The sequence below is a fragment of the Natator depressus genome, chromosome 7, assembly GCF_965152275.1.
Source record: "Natator depressus isolate rNatDep1 chromosome 7, rNatDep2.hap1, whole genome shotgun sequence".
Classification (NCBI taxonomy): domain Eukaryota; kingdom Metazoa; phylum Chordata; order Testudines; family Cheloniidae; genus Natator; species Natator depressus.
In genome coordinates this window covers 15,316,681-15,333,962 of record NC_134240.1, presented here as the reverse complement: position 1 = coordinate 15,333,962, position 17,282 = coordinate 15,316,681, and the positions used below count along the sequence as shown (strand labels likewise).

Here is a 17,282-nt window from a genome sequence, read left to right as displayed (position 1 = left end):
GATATGCTATGCATCCGATGAAGTGAGCTGTAGCTCACGAAAGCTCATGCTCAAATAAACTGGTTAGTCTCTAAGGTGCCACAAGTACTCCTTTTCTTTTTTCTTTTTACGAATACAGACTAACACGGCTGTTACTCTGAAACCTATTAAAGATTTGTGACTCTTTCAAACAAAGAGCCGAGAGAGCTTCCAGTTAATTTCACTGGGTCCTGAAATGGATGCCCTCAGCAAAATAGGGAAGAGAAGACCTGATATTCTTGACATTTCTAAGGTAGAAAAACAACAGGTGAAAAACATTTTTTTTTTTAAATGAGAGAGAGAGAGAACACATTTCAGGCTTTTGCAATGAAAAGAAATGGGACATATTTGTAATAAAAATGTGATCCTTTCCCCTCTCTCCACCTCACTGAATTTTGACATTTTGATGAAAAAGTCAAAATTACAAGTTTCAAAAGATGTTCAGTCTTGGTTATAGAGAAGCAAAAAATAAAGCCAAATCCATTTTGTCCTCCTCAGGTCACCTTTGATTATACAGGTTTCAGAGTGGTAGCTGTGTTAGTCTGTATCAGCAAAAACAATGAGGCATCCTTGTGGCACCTTAGAGACTAACAAATGCATTTGGGCATAAGCTTTGAAGTGGGTTTTAGCCCACAAAAGCTAATGCCCAAATAAATTTGTTAGTCTCTGAGGTGCCACAAGGACTCCTCATTGTTTTTGATCAGACAGTACATTCAGAAGATGGCGTAACCTAGCTGGTACACTTCTTGGTGTTCAGCTTCCCCATGCCTATACTGGCTTATTCCATCTTCTTCACAACACTAGTTAGCCAGAGGATTACTACCTTTTTCACGCCTGACACAATACCCAAAGATTTCCACAATCCTGCTTCCATCTCCCTAAGGTCAGTTCCATGTGCATGTCTCTGAGGCCTCTCCAATGAACCTGCTTAAAAAACAGACCAGAAACCAGAGACTTAATTTCTTCTACTTGAGACATAATTCAAACACTGATTGTGTCATGAGATCTCTCTAGGAGGGAAATAATTTCATCTTTAAAAGTGCATCTAACTAGCATTTATCTTGTTATCCATCTCCTATCTTAGATCTGGACATTCTGAACTTCATCCAGTTGTTGCAAAGTAGTTTTACAGCTTATCATTGATACACATCGCTGCAGAGGTTATTGCAGCCAATCCCTTTTAATCAAGGATTTCAGTTCCCTTTTCACCTACTTGAAACCTCAAAAACCAAAAAAAAAAACAAAAACCCCACCCACACTGAATGGGTTTGCTGGTGTATTTCTCTGGAGCTTGCTTATCAACCACATAAAGAGAACAAATCCTTCTTTTTATTGAACTGAAGTCAACATTTTACTAGAAGTTACTTTAATTCACCTGCTTAATGCCTTCAATACCCACTAATGTCAAAGCAAGTTGAGGGTGCTTAGCTGTTTGTTGGATCTGGTCCCTTTCTGCTTTGCTAACTATATGCAAGGAAAGAGTGGCTGGGGATGTGTGTTGAATAGGGGGTTCATAATTTATGCGCAAATACTCTTGGACATATAAACATCAGATTTACTGACCAATGATAGAGAAATTCACAGAACTTTGCTGAACCTCTTTCAAATACACAGCCTACCTGAATAATAAGATACTGGATCTAATCATTTTGGAGCAACGTTACTGTAAAAAGAAATAGCAACTGTATAGCTGATGCAACTGCTTCTGTAGCCTCGGACACTGGCAGACAGAGTGCAGACTGAACTAACAGTAAACAGTTCCACCACATGTATTGGCAATTACTGCTGAAGGTCACACATCAGCAATGAGCATGAATTCCAGGAAAAAAAGCTGCTCTTATGTAACTGCTGCTTGAATGTTGGCAGGTGCCCAATGGAGCAATTCACCACAATATGGGAGGAGGGGGGAAAAAAAAAAAAAAGAAAAAAAAAAGTAGGACATCTCTCAGTTACATTCAGCATCATCAGATTGCCCCCTTAAGGTGAAGTTTAACAGTTCTCTCCTCTTTCACGCTCTTCTCCTTCCATACATATTAATTTGTTCTGGGATTTATAAATCCCTTACCCAGCATCTCACTACTTCCACTGAAGCTCTTATCTTCACATAGCAACGCAGGTTGCTTTGTCTCTAGCACCTGTTAAAATCCAGTGACAGACTGCAATGGGGGCTTGAAATTAAACAGCTTCTGAAAGCACTTTGCCAATGCATTAACCCCCTTAATCACAGCGTACCCGAGATTCAAGTATTCACCCAGACCTACATTTTTCACGTAGCAGCTCTGATCATGTATGGTACCTGGGCTACAATGGGAGGGGTGGAATTTAGCTTAAAAAACCCCAAGCTATTTCATACTTTTTCACTGAACTACTACAGTCTGTTTTGTACGGTCACAAGAGGTAAGATTTCTTTGATGCCTCAAATAACTGTAGACAGAAGGCCCAATTCTCTTCTCATGCTGGTGCAAATTGGGAGCAACTCCACTTAAAATCAATGGAGTTACACCAATGCAAGACCGTGCAAGTACTGTCAATGGTAAGAATCAGGCCCACAGCAGCTTCTAGGGAGAACTCTTGTCAGTGTCTCATGTTGGGGTTTTCCTTTTTTTTTTTTTTTTTTTTTTAATTACTAGAAACATTTGCATAGGGCCTGTGTTTAAAAGTCCATATTTGCCAGTTTATTCTCCACCTAGAAAGTCATAACGTTCAACTCATGACATTAATCTAGTGCTATGCAAAGGTTTGCAAAGATCAACAACTACTTCAGGAAGGCACCAAAGAGCAAGAACAGAAATGCTGAACAGATCTGTGAACTAACTCATATTACTACTGCTAGTCATAGTCGTCGTCGTAGTACACGTTCCCTTTTAACAAAAACCGGAACAAAACAAGAAATGACACGGACTATAGCTCTCTTTAGAAATCAGGCTTTCCCTCAGTCTTTCAAGACATGTCTGCTGGTCTTCATTTACATTTTGGTTCTATAAGAACTCCCTCCAAAGGGGCACCCATTCAAAGCTCTGGGCACCCTCAACATACAGAAGAGCACAGGGGGAGACAAAGTAAAACTTGACCATAACAGCACCACCTCTTCCTTCCACCCAACCACACATCATCGGACCAATACTGCTTGAAACCCTCCATTATTATACTTTTGGCCTTAGACCTTGGGCCTCAGTCTTTTGCTCACTCAAAGAGGTGAGCTTCGCAGCACATCCGGAAAGTCAACACGTTCGAATTACATTAGACCTTACGGAGAAAGCCATCTTGAGGAAAGGGATCCTTATAAGAGGACAGAAGGTTCCCTTTAAATGAAGAGGGATGAGCTTAAAGATTTCTGCTGTTCACCACAATGGCAGTAAGGCAAGGGAAGAGAAGTGGTCCCAGGCAGACAGGTCCCAAGCCCTTTGTAGATCAAAACCAGTCCCTTAATGACACTTTGGTGTCACTCGTTCTCTAGTTTTCAAGGATGTATGTGTCATGTAAGAGTTACTGGTCTAAAGTTCTAATGCATCTAATTCTAGTACTGTACACTTATTTTGATGGGATTTCTTGCACATAAAAAAAAAAGTTCTACCACAAATGTACTGGATCCTGTGCAACACACAACACTGCAGCATTATGAATTCTCTCCCTTGGAAGTAAAGCATTTTTTACTGAATCCAGATACGCTATTGGTGGTTGCACAGCAGTTTATGTAAAAACCCTTAACATTCCATTCGCACGTCTAGTTCAAAATGGATCATGGACCAAGGACGATATTAACGGAGTGTTTAAAAAACCGCAAACAACCCAACACCACCACTCTCCTACCCTCCACTCCTCGCAGATGGTGACCCCACCACAGTTGTCAAAGTAAATCCATGAACGCAAAAACCAAATGAACCAGATCAATGTAAAGAAATTGGGTAGAAGTCACTACTCTGTTCTTAATTCACACCACAGATCCTTGAGATTGCAAAAGTCTCAGAACAATAATCTGGCAGGCTGATCAACACAAAACGGGTATGTGCCATAACAGTTGGGCACAGCCAGAATGGTTATGATCACACAATTATGGCCCTTTATAATTCTTCCTGTTATGCAGGGGATTTCCTACTCAACAGGGTGAATTCCAGCATTGTTCACTGAGTAACAAAGGCACTCCCTTTCCACAGGACAGAAAGGATTTTAAGAGAGACTCCACTGACTTTGGTTTAGAGTTTCCTCATTATTGAAAGTGTAAGTAATAAATAATGGTGTGTCTGTGGCATTTACGGTCCCCCCCTCCCTTTTTTTTTTTTTAAACAAATGAAAGACAAGATTTTGAATCTATCCTTTGCCAAAAGTATCTTACAGTAACTACTTAGAATGCCAGAAAGACTGTGAAATTAGCTCTAAATTAGGTCATAATACAATAACAATATTACCTCGCCAACAGCAGGTCTACTCTGAGGGGCAGGAGTGAGTGGAAAACCATTTCAGCCATTCAGAAAAACTAGACTGTTCAGAGCTTAGCAGCTGGAGAAACTAAAACTGAATTCTGTTTTCTTCGACCCTAACTTTTACAGATGCCAGCAGAAGCTATGATGGGAAACATCACAGCTTCCTTTGAGAATTCTCAAAAAATCCTAACCACTGCCAGCATCTCTCTTTATAAACAGACACTGTTCATTTCCTGTGTGTTTATAAACACACCTGTTCCATCCATGGAATTGTTCCATAAGGAAGCAGTAAAGCTCTTATTTGCAGCCAGAAGACTAAGTTCTAAATTGGGTTTGCAGTCTCTAACTGATTTATTGAGGAACGAGATGGAACATTATGGCAAGAGACTAAGAGGAAAGAGAGAGGGAGTTTCACTTTATGACTTTAATTTGCAATTAAACAATCTCAAGTTCTGTCTGAAGTTTCTCCAAGATAAATTATACATACCATTTGGGGAAGCTGCACCCCCACAGAAGCGAAAGGGTCTAGCACCTGATTGAAATGTTAATGTGTTATAAATTAACTTCTCAAAAACAGAGCTCATTTCCAGTGGAGCAGTCTAGGTTAGAGAGAAATCTTAATTAGTAAGAAATAAACAAATCACATCCAAGGTTTGACACTAAACTCTGCTGCCAACTATTTTAAGCTCCCTTGTGAAGCCTGGAAAGATATAGTGCCTGAGTCTCCTCATATTAGTGTAAGGTGAGGAGTAACTCTCCTGGAGTAAAGGGACTTTAATAGTGTGAAATGAGTAACAGGAAAATCATCCTCATTCTCTAAATATATCATACACAGTTTCCATTAATATATGCACGAAGTGAATATAACCACAAACAAACAAAGACCGCTCAGTTCAAGATAAGAGCATTATGAGATGGATAGGTAGGATTCCAAATCCACTTTGGCAAGCAGGTTCCCAAAATGTTATATTTATTCCTCAAAACAATGGATGTTCCAACAAAATAATAATTGAGATCATTGCTAGACTAGGGTTAAAGGAAAAAAGTTTCAGAGGAAGCCAGTTTAGAATATTTTTTAATTTGGAAAAAAAATAGCTAGTATAGTTCTGTGTTTTACATTTTAAAGGGATTAGTTTTGCCCCAGACAGAAGACTGGAACAACACAGAGGAAACAAAGCAAGGGCAGAAGAACTTTTTTAAAGAAGCTCTTAAATAAGTAAAATACTTGCTGGGCAACAGATATACTGTACAAATACACAGAAAAACAATCAATCAGTCTCTGAATCTGGGCCCACATTTTTGGGGCATATAGGATGGTTGGTGCATAGGACAGTGACAGCATTTGGACATTTAGCTACCTTAACTGGAAGATCTCATTCAAACATGGCCTTCTGCCTTTAACGTAGGTGTGCTGCATTCAGTGTAAACACCCTATCTTAGGCTGCTGCTTTGCCCGGCAAAGATTAGGCACAGATTTACCACCAAGTAGCTTTCACAATATACACCTACATTTTCCCACATATTCACAGGCCAAAGCCGAATAGGAAGAAACAGTGACCACACCTATATATTCTGCTGAACTCAACAGTCATCAAGTTACTTTCTTTGTAGGAAAGAACGCCACACAGTTCCTATGCAAGGGCCCATCCCCTTCTATTCTCTCAGGTGTGCTACACAAATACATTGTTATGAGCAATCACTCTCACTAGCTAGTAAGCAAAGACAGTTCATTTAGGGTCTCCTCCAATTGGCATCTCTCATTCTTTCCCATCAAGTATAAATGGGTGCCATGAAAACTTAGTATTAACCTTTCCAGATATTTAGGTTAACCACCCTACCTTCCAAATTGCAAGTTAAGCAATACAGTGGTACAATAATTACTGTGGAATGATAAATGCTAACATTTTAATGGTACTCACTGCAGCTAGTATTCTAACATCACTCAGCTCTGATCCTAAGCAGTATGCATACTATTATACCACCAGATGATTGCAGCTTGCCAAACCTACAACTACATTTGGGATAATACTTGGGGATAATGACAGACAGAATTAGTTATGGTAACTACCAACGTAGACACATAGCAGACTAAACTCAACTAATTCACTAACAGGTGCAGGAGTCAGAACGCTCAACACTGGAAAGACAGCATGACAGATCACAGTGCTACTCATAAAACAAACATCACAGAAACACTGCCATGGAAGAAAAATAAAATTAAGACCTCAGCATTATCCAATTCATCAATGGTGATCAACTGGAAAAGAAAAAAGGAGAGAAGAAGAGAGGTTGAAAGTAAACATTAGTAAGCGAAATTACAAATAAATCCTGCAATAGGAACTTTGATATTATTTACCATTTCAGTGCTCTGGTTTGGTATTCTAAAATTATTATGAGAGGCATTAAAGGCTAGAGCAGGGCTCTAGGATACTGTCATCATCTTAGCTGACATCTGCTCTACTGGAAATATTCTGCCACGGAACTGAACAGACAGGATGCACTCATGCTTTGTTCACATACCAACTGTCAATCCATACAGATTGATTACACAAGCACCAAGAACTTCAACCTTGGGAATAATAGTAGGCTTCAGTGTGTGAGCGGTCAGCAACACAAGATACCCATCTCAGAATCTTTACAGAGAGTTGGGGAGAATGGCAGCAAGAAGAGAGAGAAGCTGGATTCCAAGTTAAGTCTCAAAATCTGGGTTACCAGAGTTTGTACAATTGGCCCTAACAGACCTGCCACTTGTGCAGAAAACATTTGTACGAGCAAGGTGTTTCAGTGAAAGTCACAGTCTGGGCCGATTCTATGCTACTAACGTAGTATGGCTTTCAGCTCATTAGGAATACCACAGCATACTACTGATCATTGAGAAAACTGAGCAAATGCCAAGATTTAAGGAATTTAGTTGTAGCTGTGTCAGTCCCAGGATATTAGACAGACAAGGTGGGTGAGGTAATATCTTTTATTGGATCAGCTTCTGTGGGTGAGAGAGCATGAGAGCTCGTCTCTCTCACCCACAGAAGTTGGTCCAATAAAAGATAATACTTCACCCACCTTATCGCTCTAAGAAATCTCTTCAGTCATATGTAAAGTTTCAAGCATTCCACAAACGTACAACTGAATTTTTTTTTTTTTTTAAATTCAGATCAAGGGAAAATCCAGGAAGTCACATGGGAGAACTATGAAATGATGGGAAAAGAGGAGTGGGAGGAGTGTGTGCACAGCTCTCCATGTTAATTCATAGCACATTGAAAAGGTCAGCCTTTGAAGTGAAAAACCATAACTCTTGTAACATAAATGCTTTGTTGCATGGGAGGAGGAAGAATCACAGACATTCGGCATTACACTGTGGCCACTCCTTCAGTCAAATGGAAGCACAACAGGCTAGCATCTGGGAAAAAGCGTTGAGTATTGAGCTTGGCTCTTCAGTCCACAGGCCAGCAGCCAACATTTCTCCCACTGCATCTTAGCAGTAGCATCTGGGCTCTGATCAAGTCCTTTGCATGTTGCACCGGAATCACAGCAGTACTGTGGGCTGTCAGGGATGGAACCAGAAGTCATGTACAGCCTTTGACAAAGGGCTTGGCTGTTGGAGCCAGACAATTTTCTATTTTCTCTACATGTCCCTTTGGTGGAAGGGAGACTGAGTGAAAATACAAGTCCACAGGTAATACAATGCTGGTGTGTCTGGTTTTTAGAGAGGAGGTCAGGCATGTTTATAGGGAGGGAATGCCTCTAGAAAACAGACTGGTTGTCTATTACTAGACTCGCTGGGTCTCAACTAGTATACAGTATACTATGCAGTATATAATATAACAAGATCAGACACTACACGGAAACTTTCCTTACACTTCTTTTGCTAAATTGTACTTCAGGTCTGACCTGCAGCTCTCAATTCCACAGTAGACAACTACCAGCTCCAGTAGACTATAGTGGCAGAGAGGTAAACAAATGCCTACTAGGGATTAAGATAATAGTGATTCAAAGTCATTTAGAATGGAGACCTCCAAATACCATAGGAGATGACAAATCACGTGGTTAAAGTGGGGATGAGCATTGGGGACAGGGCAGAGGCGAGAGGACTAGACTTTTGCTGAATAGCATAAGTGAAGTCCTACCCATAATGGAACTAAAAAGAACTTTGGCTCTGCCAAATAAACTTTTCTCATACTTGAACAAAGCAAAAGCTGGGGTAAAGTTTTACAACAGAGTGCGGGGAAATCAACAGGCACTCATAACTGTACATGCATGCAGAAGTCAGGGCCCTAAACTTTGTCATAACCATTTTAAATTTATTTCAATCATAACCTGACGTGGAGCTACTGGTTTAGCAAGTTCAGAGATAGTTTATGAAAATGGGGTATGAAGTCTTTAACCATATATAAGAAACGGAAGCAGAAGTGGTAAACAGAGTGGTCTAAGTAGCCTCTCTTTGTTGCTAAATTTTCTTACAATATGTAGAAGTATAAAGAAGAAAATAAGTAGCGATTAGCATTCACAATATATTCTAGTATAAATTATTTTAATGCCCTTATCTGCAGTAGTACTGCTCACACTTCTCAGATTGGTTTACAATAAATTAGGAGTTCTCCTGAACAAATGCAACCCTTTCTATCTTGAGTATCTTCAAGAACCCTAAATTCAACCAGGGTAGCACAAGATTATTTTTACTCCAGAATAGCTTTTAAAGAAATCCGTGTTGCCTTTAAGTGGTGAATAAATGCAGTTAGGAGTAGTCACCAGGTAGAAAACGAATCATTCTACTTCTTGAGGCCAGACAGTCAAAGCTTATCTACAACTAGCAGCTGATAGTTGGCAAACAGCTTTTCCCCTTACTGAAATCTGCTTCATGGGCTATTCTATTCTTGTACTGCATGCATTATGTAACTGATCAACTATGGCAGAAGTTGATGGGTTTCATCTCTGCTTTTCTTTAACTTGGAAGATCTTTAGAATTTTGTAGAGCTTTACAGGTCAATTGTGGAGACAACATAATTTAGTTTGGTTTCAGTGTTTTAAAATTATTTTCAGTATGTTCTCTGGCAGTATCTGCAACCCCAATTTTACCAAAACCCTGGCAAAGCTCTGATAAATGAAGTTTGCTTGAAGCAAAATTTCCAGTGGTATCAGTGTCACTATACACCATGGAGGGAACAGATTTATTTATTTATTTATTTTCAAAGACCAGTTTGGTTCAGTTGATTTCAAGATATGCTACAGCCAATTTCATTTTACATTCCTTAGGCTAGACATGATCAGGGATGTCCTTATGCTGGTTTTAATGGAAAAACTCGGGATGAACATGCTCCAAAGAGTTTAGTAGCCAACTGTACAAACCAGGGGTCTCAAACTCAAATGACCATGAGGGCCACATGAGGATGAGTACATTGGCCCGAGGGCCGCACCACTGACCCCCCGCCCCTCATTGCCCCGGCCCCACCCCCACTCCACCCCTGCCCCTCCTCTTCCCACCCCTTCCCTGCCCCCATTCCAACCCCTTCCCTGAAATCCCCACCCCAACTCCGCCCCCAGGAGGTGCAGGAGGGGTGCAGGATGTGCCAGGGGGCTCAGGGCAGGGGGTTCCGGTGTAGGGTGCGGCAGGCGGCTCAGGGCAGGGGGTCAGGGTGCAGGGTGTGGCAGGGGCTGGGGTGCAGGAGGGGTGTGGAGTGGGGCAGGGCAGGGGGTTCAGCTGCAGGAGGGGTTCGGGGGGTGGGTCAGCAGCGGGGAGGTACTTGGAGGAGCAGCCAGGGCAATACACAGACACCTTTCCCCTCCTCCCCCAGGTCCTGGCCACTTCCTGGAGTGGCACAGGGGTAGGGCAGACAGGCAGGGAGCCTGCCCTGCCCCCGGTGCATGCTGGGCCGGAGCCGCTCTAGGTAAACGCTGTGGGGGCAGGGGGACTGTGGGGAGCTGGTGGGCCGCAGAAAATAACCCCGCAGGCCGCGTGTTTGAGACCGCTGGTATCAACCCTGAGGTATCAGTAGTTTATTTGTAATGCCACGTACGCTAGAAGCTGGCTCCTGAGTAGTGGCAGATACCACCTCTCAGTCATGAAGTCAACATTTATGTTAAATCAGAGGTTGATTGTGGCTTGGGTGAACATACCTTGCTAGCTTTAATCTAGCTAGCATGGTTAAAAATAGTGACTACACAGCGGCACAAATTCCAGCATGGTCTAGCAATACAAGTAGGTACCCAATTCAGGGTCCAGGTGGGCTTGTACAGCCCATGCTCCCACATCTTCCCTGCTATTTTCAGCTGTGCTAACTAGATTAAAGCTAGGTTTCAGAGGGGTAGCCATGCTTATCTGAATCAGCAAAAACAATGAGGAGTTCTTGTGGCACCTTAGAGACTAACAAGTTGATTTGGGCATAAGCTTTCGTGGGCTAGAACCCACTTCATCAGGTGCACGGAGTGAAAAATACAGTAAGTAGGTATAAATATATAGCATATGGAAAGATGGGAGTTGCCTTACCAAGTGGCGGGGTCAGTGCTAACGAGGCCAATTCAGTCAGGGTGGATGTGGCCCATTCCCAACAGTTGACAAGAAGGGGTGAATATCAACAGAGGGAAAACTACTTCTTGTGGTGCTAACAGGGCCAATTCAATCAGGCTGGATGTGGCCCATTCCCAAAATAGTGCAGGTATGCCTATCTGAGCTGCAATCACATCTCTAACTGCAGTGCGGACACATCTTCAGAAATGAGGCATGGCTACGAAGGACCATCAAAGCCCTTTGCAAGAGCAGTGTTATCTTTTTTACAGGTTTTGCCTAGTTGACTTCCATTTTAGGCTAGAAAGCATGTCAAAAGTAAATAACCTAGAGACAGAGAGAAGTTGAAGGCTCCCAAACAGCAGCAGGTTAGAGCGATATTCAGCACAAATTACTGTCAGCTTGTCAAGACTGGATGGCAGGTTTAAAACATATACATGCAGGATGGTGCCAACACCCCAATGCTACTTCCAGGGGGTTAGGGCATTCCACGCAGTTATTGTTACTTTATTTAAAAGAACTATTACTGCTGCTTGCAAACAAGGCTTAATAGCAAGCAACCTCACAGAGCTAGGCAAAAGGTGCTGAGCTGGGCTGGATCACTGACAGGGGAGGAAGTTGTGACACACAGAAGCGGGAAGCAGCATTCCCAGATCAAGACAGGGAGTGCAGCATTGCCCATCCCCACCTCCAGGGTATTTTCCTGGGAGTCTCCTGCTCATTTACCGTATTGCGTGGGCGCACAGCTAGGGCATGTGGCTGGCAATAAGCAACATGCTCATGGCATATTGGAGAAGGATTCTCATTGCTTTGCCTGGTTTATCTTCGAGATTGTTGCACTCGTGGGTTTCGCAAGCCTGCTGTTTGCCAAGTGGGGAGCGACATGCCTCATATCCAGCTAACCTTGGAGTGGGCTGAGGCTGCCTGCATCACCCTCAGCCTGTCAAACTTCAACTAGCTCAGCTTTGTGGTTTCTCCACTTTCCACTGCCTACATCAAACAGCACTTCTCATCCTCCCCGGAAGGGACAGCCTTAGACAAGGGTCTGTAAAGAAGCTGTCCAATCTCTCAATTTTTGCCTAAAACTAATGGGCTACCATCATTTAAGACTGACCAACTTAGCACTTTGTCATGACTTCAAACCCAGCTTGCAATTTGCTTCTAATTAGAGAGCCTCATTTGTATCACTTAGTAGAACTATTCAATTGTCCATCTGCATAAAAACTCTAAACAAACTGCTCACAGTTACAGATTACCTTTTCTAACAACTCTGTTCAACTACTCAATTGCTTCCTTCCCTGCTTTGTAATTGTTGCCTCTCACGTGCTCATGGGCAGTTGTTTCTGTGCGCTACAGAGCTATGATTCTGTTTCTTGGGTACCGCAGCTTTAAGTGTAAGAGTCCCATCTGTCTACGAGCAGGCAAGACCATGAGGCATTTCACGCTGGAGACTCAAGTTAGAGACACTCTACTTTCTCTCACAGAGATTTTCTCTTTGCTCTTTCTTTGCTTGCTGTTTTCCTGAATTTAAAATGAAAGCCATCCAGATTCAAAGCACATTTGAGACTGTTTATGGAAAATATTATAGTTCTTCTCTTTGTAGCTCTTCCTAAGATGTTGAGTACCTGTTAAACTCCTTTCATCCATCAAAGGTCATGCTCTAATCTTTTCATTGCTTGTCACCCTGCTTTGGGTTCTTTTATTTTCCATGTCTTCATAAAGAGACTATGGAAGCCATGCTCCAAAGGTGGGATACCTATCCCAGTGTGTCAATACAGTTAAATCAAATTGAAATATGCATCAGTATATCTAAGAGTAAAAGTATGGGACTGGGTGTGTAAGTGTGAGAGATACACACACTGTTTGAACAAAGGAGAGATCTATAGCTCCAGAAAGACTCCCTCTTGATGGGAAAAAGGAACAGTATGTTAATGGAAAAACTATTATAGTTGTATACCAACCAATCTATAATTCAAATTCCTCAGCACCACAATAGAGAGAAGCTAACTCAGCCACATACAAGTCAAAATTAAGTTATCTAAAGAATCCTCTTATTGACAGATCCCATGACTGCATGGCCAAGTCTCCTCTAAGTAGCTATAACATATGGTTCTCTCTTCTATAATGACAACCAAAGGGAACAGATTCTACATTGCTGATCAGGATGCAAACTATTGCAGAAATTAGACAAACCTGATATTCTAAAATAAGAAGCCAGAGTAATTACCTAACTTTCAATTTAATTTCATGATCTTGAAAGCAATTAGTTGACTAGAAAGGTTTTATCCTTAACCCAAGGTATAAATACAAATTTAAAGGCCTATTAGTGTATTTTCTCTCTCTGAATACGAAAGACAGTGTTGAACAAAAGCGAAATGATAAATTGTAAATTAAGTACCTTCTCTCCATAGCCTCTATCTTTGGTCATCATTTCCCTGAGTGTCTGTAATACTTTAATACATAGTTTCTCCTCATTCTCCTCCAGCAGCTGTTTAGTGTGTTTTATTAACCTGAAAACAACCAATTGATCATAGTTTGTTTTAGTACTAAAATTTTGTAAAAATTAGGACAGGCATTTGTGGCTATCTTATCTCAATGGTCAAAGCTATAACCATGAAGTTAATTAAAATGTGGTTTTGTTAGGACCAGTATATAGTGAGCTGGCGAGTACCCTCTTAATAGTAACACTTGCTGAGTTATCATGAATACCAGTGAAGCTATGAAGGGAACTCCAGCACTCCCACCTGAATAATAGCCAGGCAAAAATAAATCTATATATAGGGATCAAGGAATTATATACAAGTGAGGGAAATTAAAAATTGAAGGTCCACTATGAAAAACCTGTAACATTAACGAGACACTAAATACTGTATATATTTCCTCATTAAAGAAAAAAGAATGTAGACCTTGGATAAGGAACTGGAAACCATACAATGACACAGACTTCGACTTTGACTCATTACCCCAATGGTAAGAGGTATAAAGGGAAGTGTTTTGTTGACACACTCTAGGGACTAGAGTCAACTGGCTCCAATCTCACTAATAAGGATTAACTCTAAAAATGTGTGTAGTCATTTGTATTACAGTACACCATGGCCTTACACTGCTCCAGAATTTGTAAGCATCACCTGCAAGGACAGATTGACCAATATGGACAGCTGTTGTCACCTTCTTTCTGAATACAAATGACTATTTTCCTGAGGACAAGTTGTGTTTAATACAACACAACATAGGGTACTGCTCTGCAAGGAACTAACTCCTGCATAGAGCATAAGGAAACAACTTACTTGCAAATGAAGCCTCCGCTTTCACATTTTCTCCTTGCATCTGTGTTCTCTGGGAAGAGCAGCTCTGGCCTATGAAGAACATCTACCAGCACTGACAATTCAGCCTGCACTAGGGGGCGTAAGCGATCTTCCAATGCCGATACTATGTCCTAGGAAACAACAACAATCAGGTTTTGTCAATCCCAAGCAATATTTTTGGGGACCATATTGTAGAACGTTTATGAATAGTTTATGTATCACTGCGTGCCAGGGGCTGTATACAACTCCAGAGGAAAGGAGTATCACAGCTCCTCCAAGAACCAAAAACAGTGTGTGTGGGGGGGGGGGGGGGGGAGGGGCGCGCGGGGGTGATTAAAGTGAGTCACTTAGATTGTAAACATCTCCAGAGAGACACCAGCCCCAGGGAGGCTTGCATATACTGGCTCAAATGAGGTTCTCAGAGACCAACACATAAAGAAATGGCTTTGGATATGAAAAGGGCTGGGCTTAAAGGGACTCAGGGCCTTCCTTCAGATCCATCAAATGGACAGAACCTTCTGTCCAAGAGGGACCCCAATCCTTGAAGAAGGGTTGGAAAGATTTCGGCCTATTAGGGTCTCAGTAAGACTGATGGGTGACTCCTGGTATGTTTAAATCTGTGTCTTGTTTTTACTCTGTTTTCTCTGGAATACTTTTCTCCGTAAGAATAAAGCTTAGAGAGGGTAGTATAGTAACTTGTAACCTGACAGCAATATGCTGTGCCTAGCCCTCTGACAGAAAACATCACACAAGTGCTAGCTGTTACAGTGCGATATCCCCAACAAGCTAGTCTGTCTAAGGCACCTTCAAACCCCTGGCCCTAAGGAAATGGGTCAAGGATCCCTACTCAGAGGCAGGCGATGGCTGGAGACCATGAAATCTGACCGTGCACTCCCGAAGTGGACCATCAGGGTGGGCGGGGACGGGGGGGGAAAGATACAGGTGGAATTTCCATGAAACTGTCACAACTGTATCCTAGAAAAGAGCATTCAGAAGTTATACTCAAATCTGAAATGTTTTGACAGACTAGTGAAGACTTCCCTGTTTAAAAACCCTACCAGATTACAAAACACTAGAATTTGTTTAACAGATTCTCATTTTATTAGCCACTGAATGTTACAACTAGTGCCATCATTTTCAGCGACTCCTCAGATTACTTAGTATTTTCCCATTTCTATAGGTGACTCTCGCCTATAAGGAGTAAAAAACCAGTGAAAATGCAGATTCTCTGTTATACTGCAAACACTATGCTTCATAATTATCTGGACCAAAAAATGAATACAGCTGATTGACATCAGGCAAAAAAAAAAAAAAAAAAAAATCCATAATTTCCCCCCCTTTTCAACCATTCTTACAAATGAATATTCTGCAGAAAATATATTCTAGAGAGATTCACCCCAATCTCATTGAGCAGAAGTTACAGAACTGCAGAAAAAGTTACTGAGAGAATGCTTAGTCAAATTGACATGCCTAAGTGGACAGGGGACTATAGGAATTGGACTATCTTTATTGGACAAAAAGAAAAGGAGTACTTGTGGCACCTTAGAGATTAACAAATTTATTTGAGCATAAGCTTTCGTGAGCTACAGCTCACTTCATCGGATACATTATTTCGACTTAGATCCAATTTAGGCACAAGCAATTTAAATCAAGATTGCACACCAGGAAAACATTTTCCTCCACAGAACCAGTCTTTATGGATAAAGGTATAATCTAAAGCACTGAGTTTTATTCAGTATCAAAAGTAAAGTGCCTTATTACTGAATACTTAATCATCCTCAGGTCTTGATATTAGTACCAAGTAAAGATGTAAGTAACACATTTCCAGTCTAAGCCCTGATCTGACTTGGTCTGCCAGCATCACAAGTAGTCAGAATATATTGTTTAAAATTTCTTTTGAGTAGAAATCAGTATGAAATTGTACATGTAGCATTGCTTCAGACAGATTATTTTGTTCATTTGAGGAAGCAACAACTTTGGGGTCATTAAGAGTCAATCTATCAGACAAACAGTAAACTTTGCAACAATTCCCAGACTGTGGTCTATGGAGCCTTTTATCACATTAAATGTTTCGATAACCAAGTAGCGAAGTACTGGAGGGACTTGAAAGCACGCAACAAATTAGAGGATCCCCCTCTCTCTCTCAAGGAGCAGTTGAAATGAAACCACTGGTACTGGCAGAATGAAAATGTTGGGAGAACCACAGAACTGGACAAATGTGCTTTGAAGTATCTTCTTCTCCAAGGGCCATAAAACTTCCACAAGCTTTAGCTGTGCATGTTCCATTACCTATTTCAATAAATGGTTTACATTTGATTTTACATACAGTATTAAATTAGCTTTGGCTGTGGTTATCACATGTGACATTTTTACTTTGACTCATAACTCCCAAATTGAAGTAGTAAGTTTGTCTTTTTGTGCCGACATGTAAATATATGGCTACCAAGATGGCAGAAGTAAGTTGTTAATGCAGCACTCTGTATTCACCTGCAATCTTTCAATGATGTTTCGATAGTCCCTGGAAGCAGCTAGCACGGAGTCTCTACGGGCAGCATTCCTTGCAGTCATTCTCCAGTTCATTGCAGTTTTCTGTACTATGTTGTGTGATTTTAGGAAGAGGTTGTTGACTTGGCTGTCCAAATCCACAGGTATTGCAATTGCTCGACTTTTCGCTGCAACAGGCAAAAGGTAATAAGAAAGGACTCCTTTAGCCCCTACATGCAATCAATAAGGGAACAAGGGGGAATCCCAAGCTGCGCTTCTTTCATATTCTTTTCTGAATATTTTAAATACACTTTTTGTGATGCTGTTTTCAATCCACAGTGTAATGAATCTGACACCCTTGTGGCAGTCATAATACCTTAAGTTTAACACAGCTTTTTCCTAACTTCAGAATGTACGAGCAAGTCCATGCCCTCACATACACCTTCATAACTCCCACTAAAGTAAAGAGGATGTGCACATCCATCTTATGGAACAATTTGGCCCTATGTCCTACGTCCACGAGGCTCACCGTCCTCACCACTAATATGCAGCAAC

General features: G+C 41.3%; 1 protein-coding gene across 6 annotated transcripts in view; it reads right to left on the bottom strand.

The window, feature by feature from the left end:
- ITPR1 (inositol 1,4,5-trisphosphate receptor type 1) overlaps positions 1–17,282 on the bottom strand; it is a 255,631-nt gene that overhangs the window by 101,935 nt on the left and 136,414 nt on the right. For 3 of the 6 annotated variants that reach the window (XM_074957539.1, XM_074957538.1, XM_074957543.1), the window contains 4 exons: positions 16,731–16,915; positions 14,226–14,374; positions 13,337–13,448; positions 6,664–6,696 (listed from right to left, as the gene is read on the bottom strand). In XM_074957539.1, the coding sequence (XP_074813640.1) occupies positions 6,664–6,696; positions 13,337–13,448; positions 14,226–14,374; positions 16,731–16,915 (479 nt within the window). The remainder of the gene's footprint in view (positions 1–6,663; positions 6,697–13,336; positions 13,449–14,225; positions 14,375–16,730; positions 16,916–17,282) is intronic. The other 3 variants (XM_074957540.1, XM_074957541.1, XM_074957542.1) reach the window with 1 other exon arrangement.